This window comes from Hypanus sabinus, chromosome 1 (genome assembly GCF_030144855.1).
Source record: "Hypanus sabinus isolate sHypSab1 chromosome 1, sHypSab1.hap1, whole genome shotgun sequence".
NCBI classification, from domain to species: domain Eukaryota; kingdom Metazoa; phylum Chordata; class Chondrichthyes; order Myliobatiformes; family Dasyatidae; genus Hypanus; species Hypanus sabinus.
Genome location: NC_082706.1, coordinates 100,533,442 through 100,552,332, shown reverse-complemented (window position 1 = coordinate 100,552,332; position 18,891 = coordinate 100,533,442). Strand labels below are relative to the sequence as shown.

At 39.9% G+C, this 18,891-nt stretch overlaps 1 protein-coding gene across 2 annotated transcripts in view; it reads left to right on the top strand.

Moving 5' to 3' along the window:
- The window catches only part of LOC132395800 (zinc finger protein 407-like), a 469,731-nt gene that overhangs the window by 285,352 nt on the left and 165,488 nt on the right, over positions 1-18,891 (top strand). For both annotated transcript variants that reach the window (XM_059972857.1, XM_059972868.1), the window contains exon 5: positions 11,213-11,379. In XM_059972857.1, coding sequence (XP_059828840.1) covers positions 11,213-11,379 — 167 coding nt within the window. The remainder of the gene's footprint in view (positions 1-11,212; positions 11,380-18,891) is intronic.

Below are 18,891 nucleotides of genomic sequence, written 5' to 3'. Positions count from 1 at the left end.
AGTCTCCTCACCCCAAGGTTCCTGCTCGCTGCCTCAGCCTCCCAGAATCCTCTCAGAGACCGCAGAGTAGGGAAACAAGCAAACGATCTCCAAACTTCAAATTATAGCCTCCAACAGTTCCAGAATCACAATCAAGATGAAAAACAAATGTGGGAGCATTGTACACAGGCACTATCTTGACTGGTAAGACTAGAATATAAAAGCAAGAATTAATGCTGAGGTTTACAAGGCTTCAGTCAAACCATATTTGGAGTATTATGAACAGTTTTTGGGTCTCATATCAAAGATAGGATGTGCTGGTATTGGAGAGGCTCCAGAGGAGGTTAGGAGAATGATAACAGGAATGAAAGGTTAACATATGAGGAGTGTTTGATAGCTCTGGATCTGTACTTGCTAATATTTTGTTTTGAAATTGTGAAAGGCCCAGATAGAATGGCTGCGGAGAGAATTTTTTTGAGTAGTGACAGAGTCTAGGACCAGAGAACACAGCCTAAGAAGAAGAAGGATGTCCCCTTAGAGCAAAAATGAGGAGGAATTTCTTTAGCCAGAGAGTGATGAATCTGTGGTATTCATTTGCACAGATGGCTGTGGAGGTCAAGTCATTAAGTATGTTTAAAACAGAGGTTGATAGGTTCTTGATTAATAAAGACATTATAGGTAACGGGAGGAGAATGAGGTTGTGAGGGAAAATAATTTGGTTGTGATCAAATGGCAGAACAGACTTGATGGGCTGATTGGCCTAATTTTGCTCCTACAGCTTATTTCTTTCCTTTTTTTGCAGTTCAAGAGTAAAATCACACTACATACAGGGTAGCTTGTAATGCTTTGCGGTGTTTCACTGTGTTTTGCTTTAAGCTTCTACTTTTGCTCTGTCCTCCAAGCCAAATTCAGCAGGAGTGAACCACACTGATAGTCTAAGATGCCATTCTTAACCCTTTTGAGTGAGACATCGGTAGAGTGAACTGAAGAATGTGTAATAGATCTTCGAATGCACAAACAAATCAATGAGTAATCTTTGAATCATTTGTGTTGATTTAAAAATTCACATCAAATTCCTTGCACGTTTTTGCATATAACCTCTATAACCTATCAAAATCTTCTCTTCCAGAACTTTAACAGCTCTGTTACTGGCACTCATACCTTCAGCTGGCAAGGGCCTCTTTGGAATTCCCCTTAAACCTCTATTCTACCACCCCACTCTAAATAGGTTCTTTAAAATGGCACTCCTTGTCTTTGGATCTTTTGATTCTCTCTTTTAAGATGGTGCTTAAAACCCACCACGTTTTCCAAGGTTTTGGTCATCTGCCCTGAATTATGCTTGATGAGGTTTCTGTGAAATGTTTTGCAGCATTAAAGGTGTTAAGTAAATAGAAATTGCTGTTGTTGCACTTTGATACAATAATCAGTGCACATATGTTGATTGAGCACAATATTTCCCCAAGATCCTATGGATTATGAAATGCAAATCGACTTACATTTTTGCCCAGAAAAATGATTACTATCAGAGGCTGTCTGAGGTACTGCCATTGATGGAAATAACTCCATAAGCCAGGACAGGATGTCATTCTTCAGTAAGGGTGGAATAATGGTTACTGAAGAAGTCTGATAGCAGAGCTGGGAAAAGCTGCCAGGCATATCCTTGTTCCATGAACAGCAGGCAGTGTTTTATCTGACAGACAGCGTGTAAATCTGTCCCCAAAATGTCCAGATGTTTAGTTTCCAACAGTCACTGTAATAATTTTGCTATTTTCTTTAGTTAGACCGATAACATCACTTAGTAGAATAAACCGTTGACAGAATGCAGAAGTATGTCACTGTAGTCTATGAATATACTCACTCAAAGGCAAAGAGAAAAATATAAATGAAAATGCTGGCATGTGACTGTTGGCTGCTGAGCTGATCATTTTATGTTTTGTTTTAGTTCTGCTAATTATGTTAATTTATAATGGAGCTATGTAGATAATAATCTCAGACAGAATGTTTCAGAATCTTCAAATGACTGCAATGTCTTTATCATAGTAGTTTAACTTCTGTTAAACTACTGAGTGGAATTAGTTCACAGGTAGTTCATAATCAGCAAGCAAAAGCCCCGTGTCACTTTATGAATAATGAAAAACATTGTGCATAAAGTGACGCTGGTCTTTTGCTTGCTGATTATACCATTTTTGTCATAGAGTCGTGAAACACACAGTACAGAATCAGTCCTTCAGCCTGTCTAGTTCATGCTGAACAATTATTCTGCCTAGTCCCATCAACATGCACTTGACCCATAATCCTCTATGCCCCTGCCATTCACATACTTATCCAAACTTCTCTTAAGCATTGAAATTGAGCCCACATTCCCTGCACAGTCATTTTCAAAAGAAAAAAAAAGAATTTGCATTACTATAGTCCTTTACATTAGTTTGGGGTCTTTCCAACACATTTTATACTGAGTAAGGGACTTTTGGAAAAGCCAAAAAGCTGCAGTTGATAGAAATCTGAAATTTAAATAGAGGATGTTAGAAACAGTAGCAGGTGGTTGACTTTTCCTGAGAAAAGGCCATCTTGGTATGCCCAGGGAAGGCTGCTTGTCTGACATTATTGAGCAGTATTAAGTCCTGAGTGCTGTGATTATGCCCTCTGGACCTTTTAAAGAGCAGTCACTTCTGTAACATATTAAGAAACATGCTAGTTGGTATACAGCAATCTTTTCAGAGACAGAAATTTGTCAATGAGCAGATAATTTTTAGTATATTTCAAACTGAAATGAGGAAGGGAAATCTTTGCTGTTGTTTCCATCATGATAGGCGTAGGGTGTGTTAGACTCACAGCTGGAAGTTATCAGCCTTTGCCTCTTGTCTACAAAATAAGTAGAGAGCTCATTAGCTTGTAAAGTTTGGTAGAAATTACATAAATGGAAAAACATAGACACATTCTCTGTATTCTGCTCTCTCTAGCAAGAAATGAATGAATCTCATGATTGTATATCCTACACATATACTTTGATAATAAATTTGCTTTGAAATTTAGTTCTACTTCTTGGTGTGTCTCTCGATTTTAAGCAATAATTGACATTACTCTTAATTGTCAGCAAAATGTAGATGAAAGATTGAATTTAGAATCTCTCTCTCACAATCACTTTCATTCTCCCTCTCCCTCCCCCTCCTCTTCGCCCCTTCTTCTGCCTGTACACCCCTTTCCTTCCTCTACACCCCTCTTACCTCATTCCCCCTCACCCTCTGCCCCACTCCCTCTCCTCCCCTACAACTCCTATCTTCCTTCCACCCTGCCCCTCCCCAACCCTCCGCTCCCACCTCCCCTACCCCTTCCCCCTCTCCCCTTCGTGCTCTGTGCCCCTTCCCCCTTCCTCACTTCTTGCTGCCTCCAAAATCACTTAAAGTGTTTTGTGGTTTCATGAAGCATGAAAGGTTCTGCCTAAGAGTTTTTCTTCTCTTTTGATAACTTAGTTTAATACATCTTCTGAAGTTAATTGGAAGCAAAAGCAAAGCAGCAATGGAGATCGTTTTCTTGCCTGCATGCCTGTTACTTTGCAAGAGTGCCATTTACGATCAATCTTAATTAAGTATTTGAAATATGTTTACTTATTATGATGGGGATGGAAAATTTGACTAATGTTTACTGTAACACAATTTGGACTGTGTTTCCTGGACACAGTGGATGTATTAAGCATCCTATTGTAAAAGGAAAGAAAAATCTTTACCAACTTTTGTTTACAAACTGCCGGCCCATCAAAGACTTCCTTTGGCAGTGGTCTCGAATGCATGCAGCATCCTGTTCAAAATTCATACATTCCTTTGCACCTCTGCAGTAATAGAATGATGCACTAAACAAAAGCCTTAAATGGCATCAGGTCAGAAGAAGATTAAAAATAAAATACCGCAGATGCTGGAAATCTGAAAAGCAAAACCTGCTGGAAACACTCAGCAGGTCAGGTAGCATTTGTGGAAGGAGAAACAAGGTTAAAGATTCAGATCAATGATCTTTCATCAAAGTGAAGGGAAGACAGAAATACAACTAGCATTAGGTTTCAGAGAAGAAAGAGGAGGATCGGAGAAAACACATGAAACATTGTAACAGCATAGATGTTAGGAGATTTTGAATGATGAGAGTGCCAGTTGAAAGACTAGTAAGTAGCAAAGTTCAAAGTAAGTCTCAAAGTTCAAAGTAATTTTATTATCAAATTACAAAAATGACACTACGTATTACTTTCAGATTCAATTTTTGTGGGCATACTCATTAAATCCATAGAATAATAACCAAAGTAGAATCAATAAAGGACCACACCAACTTGGATATTCAATCAGTGTGCAAAAGACAATAAATTGTACAAAAAGATGAAATAATAATAATAAATAGATAAGCAATAAATATTGAGAACACAAAATAAAGAGTCCTTGAAAGTGAGTCCATAGATTGTGGGAATATTCCAATTATGGGGCAAGTGAAGTTACCCCCTTTGGTTCAAGATCTTATGGTTAAGAGGGAATAACTGTTCCTGAACCTCTTCTCACCTGATCTACTGTAAAATGCTATTCCCTCTCTTCGGTTCCTTCACCTCCACCGCATCCGTTCCCAGGATATGGCTTTTCTTTTCAGGACATCAGACATGTACTTCTACAAAGAATGGGGTTTCCCTTCTTCCATTATTGATACTGCCCTCACCTACATCTCCTCCATTTTCTAAACATCCATGCTCACCCCATCTTCCCACTGCCTTAACAGTGATAGACAACAGACAGTAGGTGCAGGTGTAGGCCATTCGGCCCTTCTAGCCAGCACCTCCATTCACTGTGATCATGGCTGATCATACACAATCAGTACCCCGTTCCTGCCCTCTCCCCATATCCCTTGACCCCGCTATCTATAAGAGCTCTATCTAACTCTCTCTTGAATGCATCCAGAGACTTGGCCTCCACTGCCTTCTGGGGCAGAGCATTCCACATATCCACCACTCTCTGGGTGAAAAAGTTTTTCCGCATCTCTGTTCTAAATGGCCTATTCCTTATTCTTAAACTGTGGCCTCTAGTTCTGGACTCACCCATCAGCGGGAACATGATTCCTGCCTCCACTGTGTCCAATCCCTTAATAATCTTATATGTTTCAATCAGATCCCCTCTCATCCTTCTAAATTCCAGTGTATACAAGCCCAGTCGCTCCAGTCTTTCAACATATGACAGTCCCGCCATTCCGGGAATTAACCTTGTGAACCTACGCTGCACTCCCTCAATAGCAAGAATGTCCTTCCTCAAGTTTGGAGACCAAAACTGCACACAATACTCCAGGTGGGGTCTCACCAGGGCCCTGTACAGCTGCAGAAGGACCTCTTTACTCCTATACCCAATTCCTCTTGTTATAAAAGCCAGCATGCCATTAGCTTTCTTCACTGCCTGCTGTACCTGCATGCTTGCTTTCATTGACTGATGTACAAGAACACTTAGATCTCATTGTACTTCCCCTTTTCCTAACTCAACTCCATTTAGATAGTGATAGAGTTCTTCTTGTCCTTACCTACCAACCCATGAGTCTCTGCAACTTCTACCATCTTGAAAAGGATTCTGCCATTAAGCATATCTTTACCTTCTCCCCCCACCACAAGCTTTCAGCAGGGATCACTTCCTCTGCGATTCCCTTGTCCGTTTGTCTGTCCCCACTAATCTCTTTCCTGCCACTTAATCCTGCAAGTGACCTAAGAGCTACACCTGCCTATTCACCTCCTCCCTTACCTCCACTCAGGGTCACAAACAGTCCTTTCAGGTGAGGCAGCACTTCACCTGCGAATCTACTGGGGTCACCTATTGTGTCTGGTGCATCTGATGCGACCTCCTCTACATTGGTGTAGTAACTTGGGTGACCACTTTGTCAATCACTTCTGCTCAATTCACCAAAAGTGGAACTTCCATGTAGCCAAAATCTTTTAATTCTCGTTCCTATTCCTGCTCCGACATGTCGGTTCACAGCCTCTTCTTGTGCCATGATGAAGCCACCTTCAGGGTGGAGGAGCAACACCTTACATTCTGTCAGTGGTAGCCTCCTACGTGATGGCATGACTGTTGATTTCTCCTTCTGGTGAAAAAAAAAAATCTCCCCCCTGCCCATTCCCCTCTTGGGATCTTCACCTCTTACTTGCCCATCTCTTCCTCTGCTTCCACTCCTCCTTTCCTTTCTCCTATGGTCCACACTCCTCTCCTATCAGATTCCTCTTTCTTCAGCTCTTGACCTTACCCACCCACCTGGTTTCTCCTATTACATTCTAGCTAGCCTCCTTCTCCTCCTCCACCTCTTTATTCTGGCATCTCCTCCTTTCCTTTTCAGCCCTGAAGAAGAGCCTTGACTGTTTATTCATTTCTAAAGATGCTGCCTTATCTGCTGAGTTCCTCCAGCATTTTTTGTGTGTTTCCAAACAAGGTGGTGTAAGACCTAAGGCTTCTGTACCTTTTTCCTGATGGTAGCAGCAAGAAGAGACCATGTCCTGGATGGTGGTGGGTCCTCGAGATGGATGCTGCTTTCCTGCAACAGAGTTTTGTGTAGGTGTGCTCAATGATGGGGCCCATGATGGGAGTGGGCTTTATCCATTAATTTTTGCAGAAGGCATACAGTGGCATGCAATTGTTCGGGCACCCCGGTCAAAATTTATGTTACTGTGAATCACTAAGTGAGTAAAAGATTACCTGATTTCCAAAAGGGCATAAAGTTAAAGATGACACATTTCTTTAATATTTTAAGCAAGTTTACTTTTTTATTTCCATCTTTTACATTTTCAAAATAACAAAAAAGGAAAAGGGCCCAAAGCAAAGTTTGAGCACCCTACATGCTCAGTACTTAGTAACACCCCCTTTGGCAAGTATCACAGCTTGTAAACACTTTCTGTAGTCAGCTAAAAGTTGCAAAAGGCTTCTCGTTCTGCGAGATTCTTGGGCCATCTTGCATGCACTGCTCTTTTGAGGTATATCCACAGATTTTCGATGATGTTTAGATCAGAGGACTGTGAGGGACATGGCAAAACCTTCAGCTTGCGCCTCTTGAGGTGTTTAGGATCATTATCCTGTTGTAGATGCCATCGTCTTTTCATCTTCAGCTTTCTTACAGACAGTGTGATGTTTGCTTCCAGAATTTGCTAGTATTTAATTGAATTCATTCTTCCCTCTACAAGTGAAATGTTCCCCGTGCCACTGGCTGCAACACAAGCCCAAAGCATGATCGATCCACCCCCATGCTTAACAGTCAGAGAGGTATTCTTTTCATGAAATTCTGCACCCTTTTTTTCTCCAAACATACCTTTGCTCATTGTGGCCAAAAAGTTCTATTTTAACTTCATCAGTCCACAGGACTTGTTTCCAAAATGCATCAAGCTTGTTTAGATGTTATTTGCAGACTCCTGATGCTGAATTTTGTGGTGAGGATGAAGGAAAGGTTTTCTTCTGATGACTCTTCCATGAAGGTCATATTTGTGCAGGTGTCGCTGCACAGTAAAACAGTGCATCATTGCTCCAGAGTTTGCTATATCTTCCTGAAGGTCTTTTGCAGTCAAATAGGGGTTTTGATTTGCCTTTCCAGCAATCCTATGAGCAGTTCTCTCGGAAAGTTTTCTTGGTCTTCCAGACCTCAACTTGACCTCCACCGTTCTTGTTAACTGCTATTTCTTAATTACATAACAAACTGTGGAAACGGCTACCTGAAAATGCTTTGCTATCTTATAGCCTTCTCCTGCTTTGTGGGCATTATTTATTTTAATTTTCAGGGTGCTAGGCAGCTGCTTAGAGGAGCCCATGGCTGCAATTGTTGGGACAAGGTTTGAGGAGTCAGGGTATTTATAAAGCTTTGAAATTTGCATCACTTGGCCTTTCCTAACGATGACTGTGAACAAGCCATATCCCTAACAAGCTAATTAAGGTCTGAGACCTTGGTAAAAGTTATCTGAGAGCTCAAATCTCTTGGGGTGCCCAAACATTTATATGGTGCTCCTTTCCTTGTTTTCACTCTAAAATTGGACAAAATAAAAATAATACACTAATCTTGCTTAAAATGTTGAAAAGACTGTTCCATCTTTAACTTAATGACTTTTGGAGATCAGTTCATCTTCTATTCACTTAACTATTCACAGACCAGGAATGCCCAAACTTTTGCATGCCACTGTAGCTGAGGAGGCGTGCTGTCAATTGAAGACACCTTTCTCCCCACGGCGACTGCTTGACTTTCTGAGTATTTCCAGCAATATACAGCCTCTGGAAAGAATAATGCATAACACATGGGAGCTTTATGAAATTAGTGAGCAACAAGTAACATCAGTTTTTTGAGGTTTCAACCAGACGCACGTACAATTGCTTAAAACTCCACCCAGGTGTTATATACTAAATGTTGCTGTTGTAACTTTTGGTGGCAATGGTTTAGCTTGTAGCTTAAAAGCAGTAATCAATATTTATTTTATTTTACTCGTTGACTCAATTTGTTTTAAGATCTGAAAGATTTCACCCATTTTCAACAAGCCATAGGCTATCGGCTGTCACATCACTGGTTAGTAGTTTTATTGCTTATTGACATCAGCCATTGATATTGTGTCTGTGTGTGTGTATGTACATATAATTGGTTGCTTAGTTGGAAATGAGACATAATGCTTAGTCTAGAATATTTTTTTCTACTTTCCAGACATTAAACTATAATTTTGTAATTGTGATACCTTGACAGAGGCTGTAGAAACAAGGCTATAAAATAAGTAATACACAAACCTTTGTGTATTTTCTGTGAGCCTTTGAATACGAATGTGTTTTTGCTTCAATGTGCTTTTTAACTACTGTTATTTGTCTTTCTAATTTGCTTTTTTACTGCAATATCTTCAGGAATGTTCACACTTTTAAAAATTCCGTACTGCTTTAGGGCCCACATGAATTTAATTTTGATTAACTAAGGGGTTGCACAAGGACTTTTTCAGTTGGTAATTGGTTTATTATTGTCATACGTACTGAGATACGAAGAAAAACGTTTTTTTTCATGGCATCCATACAGATCATTTCACACCATCAGTACATCATGGTTGTTTAAGGGAACAGCAATAACAAACTGCAGAACATAGTGTAGCAGTTCCTGAGAAAGCACAGTGCAGGCAGACAATAAGATGCTAGGCAATGATGAGGTAAATAGTGAAGGCCAAGAGTTCATCTTAATGTACAAGAGGTACATTCAGCAGTGGTATAGAGGCTGACCTTGAGCTCGGTGTTTTCAGGCTTTTGTCTCTTCTGCCTGATAGAAGGGAGGAGAAGAGACAATATCCAGAATGGAAAGGAGTCTGATTATGCTGGCTACTTTTCTGAGGGAGCAAGAAGTGTTGACAGAGTCCATGAAGGAGGGGCTAGTTTTTGTGATTTTCTGAGTTCACCATCTCAGGAATGAAATACTTTTCATAAAGAAAATCTAATTTATATTATTACTGTGTGAGAAGTGGATAGTGTCTCTACAACATTGTCATATGAAGGCACCTTCCCACAGAATGCAAAGATCTGAGGTTGTATCACTCTGCTTTTTCCAAGGGACTGTTGAAAGGCTTTATGGTGGTATTTTGTAATGAATTAATGTTGTGCCTAATCCTATGTCTTTGGGTTGAAATTTTTGGCACTTGGCAAAATGCTTGTCTATACTTTAGCTGCAGTGATAACGCTAAGGTTAGACTTTGTAGGAACTAAGGATTTTGTTGCTTATTGCCAGGGAGAAAACTGCAAAGGCTGGAAATGTGTACCATTCTAATAAACAACAAAAAAGATTTGTTAACATTTTGGACTGGAATCTTCAGAAGTCTGTGGAGTCTTTTGTTTTCCTGTGGCCAATCTGTTACACATTTTCAGTTATTTCATATAATTAGATAATGAGGGGATTAGATCTGCAGTATCTCAAAGTCTGTAAGCAGATTATTTTAAGGTGCACTTTCATAGATGTTTGGAAAAGTTTAGGAAACCTTGCATCTTGGATATTGGCAAGCAAAGCGGGCCCACTGTTCTGCGAATCGAGAAGTTTGATGCCAACTTGCCTGCAATGTTCCTGTTGAATGATTTCTTTCTGTACCCGTTGTAACATGAAAGCTTGTGACCAGTCTCGTCATCCAACAACAAGGTTGTTTAATATAGTGCCCAGACATAAACTACACCTAACTGTGAGCAGTGGACAATATCGGTGCCAAAATTGCTGACAACATATGCACAGCATCAGGCCCATGCTGCTTGTACTTCAGTTTGACTTGCTCAAGCTACCCAAATTGGTACCTTGATATGATACCTTAGTGGCTGGTAGTACTTGCCTCTGATTTGAAAAACAGTTTATATAAATTTATCTTTAGTCTGAATCGTAAGTTCATCTTGCCTTAATGTCAACACTGAAGGGATGCAGTGGCTGCATTCAGCCTATGATATGCTTAATGTCATAACTTTTCCTCAAAAAAGGGGTATTTCTGTTATATGTACAGCGCATTTTTACTAAAATAAGTGGAGTAGATATCACCAAATAGCAACCTGGAAATACCATTTAAAAACTGGTTATAAATGATGCAAGATTTCACAGGTTCAATACTTACACAACGTATTCAGTAGCAGACTGGTTGTTACTTGTTTTTCTGCTTCAGTCCACTACATCTCTTGGGGCATTTGCAGCCTATCTGGCTACGGAACCAAGTTAATCAATGCCTCTTACCACATGGAGTCAAGCCTTATGAGATTTGTCTAGTCACAGGGCATAAAAATATGGGAATGTGATACGGTGCAGCAACGCCTGTGATTTCAGTCTGTGTGCTGATCCAGGAATGTGCGCACCGCGGCAATGGTTAAGTTCAGGCTGGTGTGATTGGTTGAGTAACCTTGCGTGGATGATTTTCCGTTTAGCCTTTACTCTGACAGCACGCACCCTGGATAAGTGAGAGGACCATACAGGTGAAATCCATTCTCACATTTGCCTTAGGGGCAACCGGACTGTAACAGAATTTTTCAAACCCTTTGGGTCCAACTGTGGAGCAGAGGATAAATGGCTGAAGTGCCTGGTGTCGACAGGAAAATCAATGCCTGGTTATATAGACGTGACAGGCACAAGCCTGCATTTCTGTCTGCACTAAGTCCACGCAGATACTATAGTTTGTTTCTAATATGCTGTATTAGGATTGTATGTGTGGTTTTAATTTTCATGCCCTTTCCTGCACCTTGTATCTAAACCTCCTCCTTTTAATTTTGCACAACAGGAAATTTGTGTGCGAGATTTGTGACCGAACATTCACTGAGAAGTGGGCCCTGACCAACCACAAGAAGCTGCATATGGGCCAGAAGCCTTTCAAGTGCCCTTGGCTGACCTGCCACTATTCTTTCCTCACAGCATCTGCCATGAGAGATCACTTCAGGACCCACACAGGTTTGCACTTTAACCATCTGAATAAAGAGATTGTTAAGTCTCTTAGCAATGTACGCCTGGCTAAAGGAAACTTGGCGGAAGTTCACGTATCCAAAATACAAACCTCATTTCCAGAAAAGTTGGGACATTTTCCAAAATGCAATAAAAACAAAAATCTATGATATGTTAATTCACGTGAACCTTTATTTAACTGACAAAAGTACAAAGAAAAGATTTTCAATAGTTTTACTGACCAACTTAATTGTATTTTGTAAATATACACAAATTTAGAATTTGATGGCTGCAACACACTCAACAAAAGTTAGGAGGGACAGAGGCATGTTTACCATTGTGTTACATCACCTTTCCTTTTAATAACACTTTTTAATCGTTTTGGAACTGAGGATACTAATTGTAGTAGATTTGCAATTGGAAATTTTGTCCATTCTTGCTTGATATAAGACTTCAGCCAACAGTCCATGGTCTCCGTTGTCTGATTCTCCCCTTCATGATGCGCCATACATTTTCAATAGGAGATAGATCTGGACTGGCAGCAGGCCAGTCAAGCACACGCACTCTGTATCTACAAAGCCACGCTGTTGTAGCCCGTGCAGAATGTGGTCTGGCATTGTCCTGCTGAAGTAAGCATGGACTTCCCGGGAAGAGACGTCGCCTTGATGGCAACATATGTCTCTCTAAAATCCTAATATACGCCTCAGAATCAATGCTACCTTCACATACATGCAACTCACCCATGCCAGGGGCACTGATGCACCCCCATACCATCACAGATGCTGGCTTTTGCACCTTTCGCTGATAACAATCAGGATGGTCGTTTTCATCTTTGGCACGGAGAACTCAACGCCCGTTTTTTCCGAAAACTAGCTGAAATGTGGACTCATCTGACCACAGCACATGGTTCCACAGTCTTTCGGTCCATCTGAGATGAGCTCGGGCCCGGAGAACTCGCCGGCGTTTCTACACAGAGTTGATGTATGGCTTCCTCCTTGCGTAATACAGTTTCAAGTTGCATTTCTGGATGCAGCGATGGACTGTGTTAAGTGACAATGGTTTTACGAAGTACTCCCGAGCCCAGGTGGCTATAATTGTCACAGTAGCATGACGGTTTCTTAGGCAGTGCAACCTGAGGGCTCGAAGATCACGCGCATTCAACAGTGGTTTACGACCTTGCCCTTCACGCACTGAGATGTCTCTGAATTCTCTGAATCTTTTCACAATATTATGTACTGTAGATGTTGAAAGACCTAAATTCTCTGCAATCTTGCATTGGGAAATGTACCTTTTGAACTGACTAACAATTCTCTCACGAATTTTGGCACAAAGGGTTGAGCCATGACCCATCCTTGCTTGTAAAGACTGAGCCTTTGATGGACGCTACTTTTATACCCAGTCATGATACCTCACCTGCTACCAATTAGCCTGCTTAATGTGGAATCTTCCATACTGGTGTTGCTTGAATATTCTGTGCACTTTTCAATCTTATTTTAACTCTGTCCCAACTTTTGTTGAGTGTGTTGCAGCCATTAAATTCTAAATTTGTGTATATTTACAAAATACAATTAAGTTGGTCAGTAAAACTATTGAAAACCTTTTCTTTGTATTTTTGTCAGTTAAATAAAGGTTCACATGAATTAACATATCACAGAATTTTGTTTTTATTGCATTTTGGAAAATGTCCCAACTTTTCTGGAAATGGGGTTTTGTAATTCATGCACAGAGAAATTGAGCTATTATAAAAGACTCTACTCCAACCAATAAGCACTGATGAAGTTTGGATTTCACTTCTCCTGTATTCATTTCTCTCAGTCCGTTAGTTAACCCTTTGAAGGGAAAACCTCCAACATTTATACCGCATCTTTATCCCAAAGAGCTCTGTCAACAATGTTTCATGCTGAGCTGTGTGTTTGGACATCAAAATCTTGATCATACAGATAGGTTTTTAGAAATGAAGGAGTGGAGAGAAGTTGAGGGACTTAGAGAAGGTATTCAAGAGTTCAGTGCCCAGACAGCTGAATGTCAATGGTAGGATCTTGGAATTCAGGGGTAATTAAAAGACTTTATGAGAAAAACATGGAGATCAAAGGTTTGTGGGGGTTATTCAATGGCATGGTCAAAGGCCAGGTGTGAATTAAAGTTAAGAATTTTCAAATTGAGGCATTGCCAGACTGAGGCCCAATGTAAGCCAGCAAACTCTGGCATATTTAGGACACAGGAGGCAGAATTTTGATAAACTCAAATCTATGGGGAATGGGTCAGGCAAGAAATTTCTTTTCAGCAAAAACTTGTTAGATGACTCCTAGCAAAACAAAACTTTTAGTTACAGATGGGTAATTGATTTTTTGCTGTATGATTCAAATATCAAAGTAAATTTACTATCAAAGTACAAAGATGTCACCATATACAACCCTGAGATTAGTTTTCTCTGCGGGCATCCACAATAAATTCAAGAAGGACAAAATCATCAGAGAACGAACACACCCAACAGGACAGACATTCAAGCAACCTCTGTGCAGAAGACATCAAACTGCAAGTATAAATGAGAAAAAAAGAATACGCTTTAAATATTGAGAACATGAGATGAAGAGTCCCAATGACTCTGTAATCTGTCTTCTTTACATAATAGGGCATTTCTCCAACATTGACATCATCTAGTTATCAATTCCTGACATGGAGACTTGATTTCAACTTGCAGAGTTCTCAAATACACTTCTTTCCTTATTTGTTGCTTAAAAAATTAATTTACCCGCAGGCAGTCAATAGAAGACACAGTGTCGGTTCTTGTAGACAAGCTGAAATATTGAAGAGACAACAAAAGGCACAATGTTGGTTTGTATATTTAAGCTGAGCCAACAGATAGGCAATGGAAAAGCATCTTGTTGGCTCTTGTAGATAAGATGAACCAATAGGGAGAAAAATGGTATTTCACCCTTCCAGAAATCTCAAAATAACTGCATAATTGCAGTTTTAGAAACATAGCTTGAAAGGTTCTGGTATTACCCAAGCTGCCTTGAATACCATACTGTAAAATAAATGGATCACAATTGTTAGATATCGATTAACTTTACTTTGTATCAATATCACAGGTTACCTCACTTAAAATAAGCAGCTACACAGAGAGTTATCTGCAATATGTACAACTTCTTTTACACCACCCCTGAAACAACATCATGCAAAGCCTGGAACAGACTGTGAACCACTCTCACGTTTCCAGTGCCTTCCTCAATGAGATGCAAGTTTTTCACAGAAGCAGTCAGTGGATGAGAAATTGAGAATACAAAAATGAGTGGAGTTGAAGTTAAAAATTATCACTCAGAATCTTTAGTCAGATTCAGAAAATGTGGGAGTAGTTCTAACCTTGTTCATCTGGTGACTGGTGGAATATGCTGCCTGACTGAAGTTTCTGGCAGAGCATAACTCAGTTTTGCAGCAGATCCACTATTGTTCCACATGGAAGTAAAATGACCCTCACTGCCTCAGTACCCCAAACCCCAAACTCCTAGAATGAGAATTTGTTGTGTTTTTTCTTCAATTGAATCCCCATTGTTTTCTGCTGGCTCTTTTCTTGCAAATGACCCTAATTTATTCAGTTCTCACTCTCAATTAAGTCTTAGATTCAAAATGTTATTACTTAAAGGCAATTAAGTTTTTGGTTAAACATTTCAGGCTGAATGATGGTGGTTGAATTTTAGACATCATTACATATCTAAAGAGTGCTTTTCTTACAGATGTGTCCAGGATGTCTGTGCATATAATCAAATATAGGCACAGTGAGCTACCAGGGTGATAGCAGTTTTAATGAATAGCTTCGCCAGTTCGTCCGCGCCAGTGTAATTTATTGATGGGTTCATGTAACTGTGCAATTAGTGTTCTCTGAACTTACAATCACTTCCTGAAGTCTCAGAGAAACCTTTCTTAAATAAAAAGCTGGAGGCCCTGAAATAATAGTCCTCCATCTTCATTGATACAATAATACATTTGAGATATCTTAAAAATGGTCTTATATGTTTTAAACAGGGTAATGCTGTACTCATTCATTGGGCTCTTTAATAATCAAGTACAGCTTTTCTAGTGATAATCTCCAGTCAAACTCTGATGGATTGATTTCAGCAATAAATAAATATGAGCTCATTTTCCCTTTAGAGCTGTTGGATCATAGTTTCCTGTGGCAGGTCACCCAATAGCATTGTTATCCACCTGTCATTTGTCAGACTTCGAGCACAGGTGATTGAGAGGCAATTGTATAGAGATGTATAAAATCATTGGGGGACATAGATAAGATGAATGCACTCAGTCTTTTTCCCAGGTTTGTGGAATCAACAGTGAGAGGGCATGGGTTTAAGTGAGAGAGAAAAGATATATTAGAATCTTCAGGAACAACTTTTATACACAAAGGGTGGAACACGTGTAGAATTAGCTGCTAGAAGAAGTGGTTGAGACAGGTATTTTAACAGCTTTTAAAATACAATTGGATGGTCTTCTGGTTTAGGGAGTTATGAGCCAACTGCTGGCAAATGGGACTAGGTTGGGCGGGCCATCTTGGTCAGTATGGACCAGTTGGGTTGAAGGCATGTGCCTGTGCTGAATAACGTTATGACTCTATGATTTGCTCCTGTGTTGATAACCGTTTGAATTTTTTGGCAAGTTATTGACATCACAAAAGTAAAACTGTAACACAAATTAAATAGAAGGGCTGCAAATTGGTGCAAGGAGGGAAAACATGTGCTTCAGAGAGGGTGAACTTAAACAGAAGATGAGTGCAGAGAATTATATAAAGTACGAGAAAGTAAGATTGTAATCGGAGAAACGGGATCGAAAGGGAAAGTTTTTTGAGAATGCTTGTTTTATCACTAGAATAGGCAAGGAACGGAAGGATATGGATCTAATGTGGGCAAATGAGGTTGGTATAGATAGGCAAAATGGTCAGCATGGAGGTAGTGGACCGAAGGGCTCATTACACAGTTCTCTGACTCTAAAGCTGGTTTTAAATTTATTTCAAAATTCTTCAACCATAGGAATATAAAGGAGGCATGTGATTCCAAATATATGATAATAGCACAGAAGTTGACTGGCAGTGCTACCTCTTTAAAGGGATCAATCTCTCTTACAGAGTCAAAAGCTCTGGTTTAATGTCACTGACATAAGTCATGAAATTTGTAGTTTTGAAGCAGCAATACAGAACAATACAAAAAAAACCCAATTACAACAAGAAATAAGTTAAAAATATTAAATTAATTAAAGAGAATGGAAAAATACTGAGATAGTGTACATGGGTTTGTTCATTGTCCATTCAGAAATCTGATGTTAGAGGGGAAGGAGCTGTTCCTGAAATGTTGAATGCATGTCTTCAAGCTCATGTACTCCCTCCATGAAAGTAGAGATGAGAAAGGGACATGTCCTGGGTGGTGGGGGTACTTAATGATGGGTACTGCCTTTTTGAGGGATTGCCTTTTTAATATGTCCTGGATGCCACGGAGGCTAGTACCCATAATGCAGCTGGTTGAGTTTGCAACACTTTGCAACTTTTTCCAATCCTGTGCAGTGGGCCCCTCTGTACCAGAGAGTGATGCAACCAGTTAGAATGTTCTCCACAGTACATTTGTAAAAATGTGCTAGAGTTTTTGTGACATACCAAGTCTCCTCAAACTTATTAAATATAGCTGCCAGCATGCCTTCTTCATAATTGCATCAATATGTTGGGTCCAAGATGATCTCCATAGATATTGACACTTAGGAGCTTAAAACTGCTCACCCTTTCACTGCTGATCATTCAATGAGGACTGATGTGTGCTTCCTCGCCTTCCCTTTCCTGAAGTCCTAGATCAATTCCTTGGTCTTCCTGACATTGAGCAAGATGATTGTTATGACAACACTCAACAGCCAATCTATCTCATTCCAGTACACTTCCTCATCACCATCTGAGATTCTGCCAATGACAGTTGAGTCATCAGCAAATTTATAGATGGCGCTTGAGCTGTGCCTAGCTACATGGTCATGAATGTAAAGAGAGTAGAGCAATGGGCTAAGCACGCACCCATGTGGTTTGCTAGTGTTGATCATTATCATGGAGATGGTATCTCTGATTCACATTGATTCTAGTCTCCCAAGAGAAAGTCAAAGATCCATTTGAAGAGGGAAGTACAGAGGCTAAGCTTGTTGAGCAGTAATGAGGAGATGATGATGTTCAACGCTGAGTCGCAATCAATAAACAGCAGACTCATGTGATGTGTTCATGGGACATGATCAGTGGTGAGGTAAGCATGAGATGGTGTTTCAACTGACTGGAGGCCACAGGTTATTTTACATCAGAAGTTTGCAGCTTGAGCTATTGCAATGCCAAACAATTAAACAATCAGATCTTTTTGTAAGCAATAATTTGTTTTGTTCGTTAAGGGTACAAATGAATACCAGGTGTATCCTTGCATTTAAACTAACAGGAAATAGGATATCTTAAGGTGCTGGGAATCTTGAGTAACACACACAATTGCTGCAGTAATTCAGTGGTCAGGCAGCATCTGTGGAGGAAAATGAATAGTCAATGTTTTGGGCTGAGGGCCTCGTCTGGTCTCCTTTGTTAGGACTGATGAAGGGCCTCTACCCGAAATGTCAACTGTTTATTTCCCTCCATAGACAGCTGAGTTCCTGCAGCATTTTGTGAGAGTTACTTTGGAAATGAAATTCAATGGATCTTGGTTAATTGAACGTTGGTTAATCAGGGCAGCCACTTATTTGGGACAGTTCAAAGAGCAAAAACTGAATGAGAAAGTTGCTGGGATTCCTTTCATTTATTTGTGACACTGTGACACTTAATTGGGCCAGGATAAAGTTGCTAAACAGTTTCCTACTAGCGTCAGTCATGTGCATTTATGTGACCATTAGACACTACAACATGCTTGGAGTGAAGTTTTTAAATAGCGTCAGTTGTATGTGTTTGTGTTTAAAAGCAGTAATTTTTGTCTTTGATAGTTGGAGAGAAATAAGCAGTAAGGCAATTTGGAACTGTTTTGGTCACTGCAGTTTTAAGCATTCATGTTTGGAGATGTGAGAAAAGGATGAGAGTGAAAACGAAACTTTCACTACTTCAGCAAGTTAGGAACCGTGAAGTATTTGAAGGTGTGAACAATCATCTTGAATATAACAATGGAAGTTGGAGAATCCAGTCCTCGAAAGCATTGTATGAAGGCAGTCCATTATCTGCACTAGGTGTCTGGGCTGTTTTGATCATTTATATTCAATCAAAGAAACACAGCAATGCACCCAGGTGAATTCCTCCGTCAATGACAATTAGGAGCTAATACACAGTTTTATAGTATTGGTAGTATTCTAATTTGCTCTGTATTTAATTTAAATACACAAGTTTGTCTTTTTTTATATATCTTGTTAACTATTTCCATGAAACTTAGGCTAATTGGGGCAGCTGCATTAGTGGGCCAAAATATACTGTTCCTGATGTGTCCAGAATCCACTGTACATTCAGGTGAGTCAAAGATTTGTGTTCAGTTCAGGTTCCTATAC